This window comes from Arachis hypogaea, chromosome 12 (assembly GCF_003086295.3).
Source record: "Arachis hypogaea cultivar Tifrunner chromosome 12, arahy.Tifrunner.gnm2.J5K5, whole genome shotgun sequence".
Lineage (NCBI taxonomy): Eukaryota > Viridiplantae > Streptophyta > Magnoliopsida > Fabales > Fabaceae > Arachis > Arachis hypogaea.
Genome location: NC_092047.1, coordinates 1,909,769 through 1,917,381, shown reverse-complemented (window position 1 = coordinate 1,917,381; position 7,613 = coordinate 1,909,769). Strand labels below are relative to the sequence as shown.

Sequence of the window (7,613 nt, the reverse complement as noted above, 5' to 3'; positions counted from 1 at the left end):
TGTTATATATGTACTATGAAATTGCTCTCCATATTTTTTTTTTAAATATATATACAACGCACGTACGCCTTGGATTAAAACATGTGTATATGATTCCCCCCTAATTAATTATCGTCTGCCCGTATGTATAAAAGTCAATTATGAATCTATACATGACTATGATGGATAATTAAATTATCAGACAAATGAAGATAATGGTTAAGATTAAAAAGCACGTGTCACTTATCTTCAAATAAAGAGAAATAATTTTTACATCTTTCATATCCTTTTTTAGCACATTTAACATATACTCTCTAAATTAAATTTATAGATCAAATTGTTTATGTAGATAGTATAAGTTAAAATCATGACGATTTAATTATACTTTTAATCTTTATCATTAATGATCGGACCGTTACAAGATCGGTATTATAATTCGGCATTACACATTATAACTCGATAATTTACGTTATAACTCGGCTTAACGGAATACATCCTAAGAATCATAACGTCCAATCGAATATCATTGTTTATTGAGACTCAATAACTATTCATCAATTTAGGAGATATCCTTAAAGGGACACATGGAATTCTCAATAACTGACTTAAGTTTCGGAGTGCCTTTACAGCTATATTTCTCCTTTATTTTTTGTTCATGCTCTACGCAATTAGATATCCCTTCAAAGTAAAGTTCAGATTACCACAAGACTCAAAAGTCAACACCGGAGATAATAATTCGGCGTTGACTCCCAAAAACCGAACTCTCCCTTCAGATATCCATACAAGAACAACTAATATTTAAATCCTAAAAGCATACAAGATGTTATCCTTCTTAAAATTTTTTAGAACAATTTTGTGAATGAGAATAATAATGGAAGCGCAGCCTTGTATTGAATTGAATAAATCTTTCAACCCCTACCCTTCTATCTTATTGCACGGGTGCACTGCACTTCTTATAATCAAATCTTTGGATCATACTTACTACTTAGAATATAAATAAATTGGGAGACACGTGAGATATAATAATTCATCTAGATGATATCAATTCTCAAGTAATTATACATTTTCACTTTATTTTTTCTTTATTGAAAATATACGAATTATCCAATAAAATTGTAGATTTTAGACATATATATATATATATATCCAACACGTTCTAATTAATAAATCAGTTTTTACTTTTTGTATTTTGCTAGATAAATCAATTTTCGAATCAAATTCTACTAAAGAGTAGACAAAATTAAATAATTATATAGATAATAAAACGTAAAATTCTTTAAAAAGTTTAAATTTTTTATATAATGAATATAATTGTACACATATTATTTAACACATGAAATAAGTTTTTTTTATATATTTTATTTAAATAAAGAATATTATATTTTAAATTAATACATGTTTTAAAAATTTATTTTTATCAAAATTTTAACTATATGTTAAATTAATTAAATATATAATTGTTTTATGTGTTAAAAATATATCAATTATGTAACTTTAGTAGACAATAATATTCTCCCTAACTTTGAAAATATCAAAACAATTACCAATAAATTATTTGACATAAATAATTAAATTTTGATGAAAATAATATATTTTGTAAAAAATAAAAAATTAATTTAGAATTTTTTTTTGGTTGTTCACAGTATCTTCTAGTTCAACAGATCAAAGACTAATTCGTTACAGATCTAAATTCTATTTAAAAGTCTATTACTGGTCAATAAATTATTACTTGCACAAGGTAAGATTCAAATTTCGACACTGATTTAAGCGAATAAGTGACCTAACACGAGGAATCTAAGTTGGTTATTAATTCTCTTTACGAATTCGCTAGGGAGCTAATGAAGTATTTGTACAATGTGTACAATAGGTTATTTATTTGGCCCAATATGAATTAAAAAATGAACATCCAAAATAAAATACTATTAATTTTTCAAACACAATACACTCATACTATCCAGAATAACCATCTGAGTATCAAGGATAATAAATATCTGATATCCTACTAAATCAAACATCCTTAAATCTCATTATACACACTGTACAGATATTCCATTGGCTCCTAATACTTCCTCTTTACAATATTACTCTAAAAAATTTCCCAATTCAGGTTAATGCTAGTTTGACCTTCACCACTGGGCACATAACAGCCCAGTAACCGAATCCCAATCTCCTCTTCTTCCACACTATAAATCCCACCCTCTCTCTCCCAGTCAGAACCTTCTCACACACATCCCACTTTCTCTCTCCTCTAACAACCAGACAAAACCCACACCGAAATTACAAAAACACCCTCCATACTATTTTCAATGGGTTTTCCGGTGGGCTACACGGAGGTTTTCTTCCCTCACCTCTTCCTCCGCTTACTCACCTTCCTCGGCCTCCTCCGTAACCTCGTCTTCCACCTCTTCCGCCTCCTCGGACTCTCTGAACTCCTCATCGACACCACCACCGACAACAACAACAACTACTACAACCACAACCCCAACCCAACCCGGACCCCCTCCGCCGTCGACCGTACACCATCCCTCTCCGCCATCCTCATCCGCGAGTTCCTCCCCGTCGTAACCTTCAGAGAAATCCTGGCTAACGATGACGTGGCATCGCCTCAACTAACTGGCAGCTGCGCGGTTTGCCTAACGGAATTAGTTATGGAGGACGAGATCCGGTGGTTGCGTAACTGCAAGCACGTGTTCCACAGGGAGTGTGTGGACCGTTGGATTGATCACGATCAGAAGACGTGTCCGCTTTGTAGGACGTCGTTTGTTCCTGATGAAATGGTTGATCAGTATAATCAACGGTTGTGGGCTGCTTCTGGTGTTAGTGAGTTCTACGTAGATTACACTTCTCTCTAAGTAACCACATAAACACAACTCTCTTTTTCTTACACTTTAGGTTTCTCTTCGCTGTCCACCATTGATTTTTCCCTATACTTTTTTTTGTTGTGAATACAAAAAAAAATTAGAAAAAAGAGAAAGTTAACTTGCATTGAGCTGAGAATATATATATATATAATAACTGAGCTGAAATCAAACTTGTATAATTTCCGTAATTTAATTCAGACAAATTAAAATAGTATATATATATATATAAGTTTTATAACTAAGAATTAATTGGTTACCGAATTAAATTTTTTTAATTTTTCGATACTTGTTTAAGCGAACTAAATGAACAGACGTTTAAACCAATTCAAGTTAGTTAGTTTATATATATATATATATATATATATATATATATATACTAGATTTGAGTATATATAATATTAGGAAATTAAATGAGCTAAGGTTTTTTTTTTTTTACCATTTTTTAAAGAATTTTATCCTACCATTGCTTACTTTAAGGTTTTGTATACATCATATATGAATTTCTGGAAACATTTCAAGTGTACCGGGAGTACCGGTATTCTAGTTATTTTAACCGTTGATCTGAATTATAAAAAATATATATAATATATATTAAAATCAACGGTTAAAATAACTGGTGTACTGATACTTCCCGGTGTACTTGAAATGTTTCTTGAACTTCTTTGCTCAATTATTGTGGTATACTAGTATTGGAGTTTAATTTGTGTATAATTATTATGACAATCTATAACAAAACCATGTTACTTTACGCCCCCCAAAAAATCAATCCTCAAATTAACAACACATATACAATAGAGATTAAAATATAAATATATATTAAAAATAAATTATATAATATATATTTATATACAAATATACAATAAGTTAAATTCTTATTATGGTTACTAGAAATAAGATGATATGTTTCACCCATTTATTTATTTATTTTTTATACAAAAAATAGGAGATTCGAACCCGCAACCTTTTAATTGAGTATGGAGAGACTATGTCATTTGAGCTATAACTCATTGGCTATTTCACCCATTTATTTGAAAATAAATAACTGTATTATTATATTAGTTTTACAGCAAAAAATTTAGTAGTGAAATTTTTGCATTGTGTCTCTAAAAGAAAATTTTATTTTATTTTATTTTATTTTTATTAATTTAGTTTCTCTCTCTCCTGGTGGGTGGTGGCCGTGGGGCTAATGGAATCATAAAGTGTATATATATAACGAAACCAAAAATAAAGGAGGAGAAAAAATGGAATATTGTTGGGTACCTTTCCTTTTATATAAGCATATATCAGTATAATACTTTCTCTATGTATGGTTGTAATTTAGATATAAACTTTACCATAATTAAATAATATTTTTTGTTAGTAGTATGTTACATGACTACTTCTTAACCATAAATACTAGACAAAGTATTTATACCGTTAAATTTTGTAGGGATAAAAGTCCCTTTTTTAGTTACATTGTGGAGAAAAAGTAGTGTGTATATATGACCCTATATAGTTAATAATGGAGGATAGATCTAAATTATTGATGAAACATATATGATTTGTTTATTTGAAAGAGAAAATAAAAATGTTCTCTCTTCAATGATTGTGAACTGTATGATTTCAAAGGGAGAGGTCATTCATTGAATATTATTATGTATCTTAAGATTTACCTTTTGACATATTGCAAAGGAATTGTTTGAAATAATTATATATATATGATCACTTCATGATTCATTCTAAGAACTCATTCTTAATTTGAAATAATAGCACCCTTCTTCCTTATTTTATTTTATTTTAATTTTTTTTGGAGGTAGTGATATGATTTCAGGATAGTGACTTTACTTGTCCGATTATTAAAACAGTACTATCCAAATAAATGACTAGTATAGTTTTGTTCTTTTCATAGATCCAAAGCAGTATATTTAGAGAGAGAGAAAGGTTTTGATTAGTATATTATATTTCTCTTATTTATTTATAAAAAAGTGTTGATACTTGATAATATATATTGAACAACGTAACAGGCGTGTGCAAATACTGTTTCACGTTAAATATATTTAATAAAAATATTATATGTACTTTTTGTATATATATATTTTTTAAATATAAAATAACCATTTAATTCTATCTTAAAATTTGACTCTTTACCCTAAGAAAAAAAAAAAAAATTCTATCACAAAATATAACCTAGTTTCCATATTCTCTACTATTCCTGGGTAGTGTATAGAGATGAAAGAAAAAACTATATGAACTAATTGATCTTAAAACATATAACACTTTAATTTAGTCCCTTCAAAGATATTAACACGTGAGTAGCTAAGTTAATTTTTTTGTTAACTTTTTGAGTAATATTAGATAATCAATTTTTTTAATTAATATTAGTCAGTTTTTTAAAATTATTTTACTTATTTTTAATTTTAGATACTAAATCATAAACTTTTAATTTTACATTTTAAATTATAAATTTTAAATCTAAAATTAATTAAATTATTGACTAAAAATTATGTTTCTATATTTTTTCCAATTTTTTTTATATAGTATCATTTTTAAAGGTTGATATATGAAATAAAATTTGTCACTAACATGACATGCAATATGTAATACTTTTTTTTTTACTCGAGTCCGCAAGTCCGCGACCTTTTAAGAGAGTACAGAGAGATTATGCTATTTGAACTATAACTCATTAGCATATTACATGTAACACTTAACATTAACACATTAGTAACATATATTATTCACCTTAGATATCTTTTGATAATTATCCAAGACATTATACTATTTAGAAGCTAAACTGAATCGTACATGATCTTTTAATAGAAATTAGTGCGAGCATTTTTGGAATAGTTGAATTTGAACCGTTGATCAATTATATGTCTATGGTTAATTACCGCGGAAATGTGCAATTGGATTTTTATTTAATGACATTGCCTACTATTGCTGACTTAAATATATATTTAGTATCATGTATAACATCACTGAAATAAATGTTCAATAGATTGTTTAGTTCTTTGGTAAAGATCCGATCCACACAAATAATAGAGAGATTAATATATGCTTGCAAGTCACTCCCACTTGCAGCAAAGATATCTCTTTGTTTATGTACTCAATGTTACTTTACTTTGCTATATCCACAAGATAAAGAGATGTCTATTTGTATTCACGTTTTTTTTTTTAAATATATATAGAGAATTTTTATTCACTTTAGTCTTATACATCAAGGGAAATGAACATATTTTTGTCATTCAAGTCAAATATTTGCACAACGATGTCTTTGCTTTTAAACAGAGTTAAAAGCATAGTTGTGAGAAATGAATTTATGATTGAACAGACTATTGATTTATTAATTTATTCGTTCAATCAGTAAGTAATTAAGTTTTTTTTGGGGACTCAGTAAGTAATTAAGTTGTTGCACATGCAAGAAGACTTAAATTTAAAATTAAGGAATTTTTTTTACGAAAATATTTAGTAACTGAAAAAAATCAGCCAAAAATAGTCATAACTTGCCTTATTTAGCATTTATTAATTGGTGCGACAATTAATGAATGCTAAATAAAGCAAGTTCTGTCTGTTTTTTTTTGTCTCTCTAACATTACCTTTTTTTTTTATTAATTATTGACTTACAATTTTGATCGATTTATACTAATTTTGATTAATTTTGTCTAATTTTAATTAATTTTATATGATTTTAACTTATTTTTTTTAAACGATTAGAATACTAAACCCTACTAATTTAGTATTCGATTTATTAATTTTTCAATCAAATCGATCGATCTAATTTAATTTTAATAATTAAAATTAAAAGTAACATATTTTTTTAAATTTAATTATAACATAACTTAAATTAGTTAAATAATCATGTTATTCGTCTATGTAGCTAATGGTCGGAAATTTGAATATTATATCATGTATGTAACCATTTATTGATTTGTCGATATTTTAGTGCTTGTAGTTAAAAAAAATAAATATTTAATGATGGTCATCGATTAGAATAACCCCTTAGCTTACAGCGACATTGGAATTGGTGTCATTGTGCAATACAAGGTCTTCACTTAGTATATATCACAACATAATCATCTTTGCCTAACATATCTAATGATAAATAAAGTTTACCCCATGATTATGACTTGTAATAAATGTTTAGCTAGGAATTAGCTGAATCTAAGAAACATGGTTGCACCATTAGAGTTATGACTCATGTGGCTAATAGAGAATCACAAAAACTAATGCAACATTCTTAAAAGAAATTTAGTCTCTACATACAACCCTAAATCTCTCTGCTTTTCTCCTCTGTTATGAGCTTCCCAACAAGGCTCTTCTTGCATTCTTGTAAACCCTCCTCAATGTCACTTTCATTATATACTATTAACCCTTCTTCAATTTCAAACTATTTTTTTTTTCCCCAAAAAAATGAGCTTTTTTTTTTTGTTTTATCAAAGATAGGAGACTCGAACCCGTAACCTCTTAATTGAGTATGGGGAGACTATGCCATTTGAGCTATTACTCATTGGCCAAAAAAAAAAAAATGAGCTTTTGATAACAAGTTTTATATGAATATAATTGTTAGGATTGTCTTTTTATTTAAAATTTTAAGTTTTAATTTTATTAAAGATATCATCGATGCATTTAGAAAATTCCTTAAGAAAGGGAATGTAATTTGAGGAAGGGGATGTAATTTACAGGAGTATTTAAATTACTTTATGCTAAAATAATGTATTTGCATAATTAGTAGGGAAAAATTTTAAATTTTAACTGCTCAAAATAGATTATTTTAATTTTCACTTTTATAGGAAGGAA

At 27.7% G+C, this 7,613-nt stretch overlaps 1 protein-coding gene across 1 annotated transcript; it reads left to right on the top strand.

Annotated features, from left to right (window-relative positions):
• The first annotated feature begins 1,889 nt into the window (after positions 1-1,889).
• Positions 1,890-2,964, top strand: LOC112726300 (brassinosteroid-responsive RING protein 1). The gene has a single exon (XM_025775635.3). It carries the CDS (start codon positions 2,286-2,288, stop codon positions 2,829-2,831), a length of 546 nt encoding a protein of 181 aa, XP_025631420.1. The 5' UTR covers positions 1,890-2,285; the 3' UTR covers positions 2,832-2,964.
• The last annotated feature ends 4,649 nt before the right edge of the window (positions 2,965-7,613 follow it).

What these genes read in the sequence shown, in the direction of transcription:
- LOC112726300 (XM_025775635.3), top strand. Translation starts at nt 2,286, where the DNA reads ATGGGTTTTCCGGTGGGCTACACGGAGGTTTTCTTCCCTCACCTCTTC.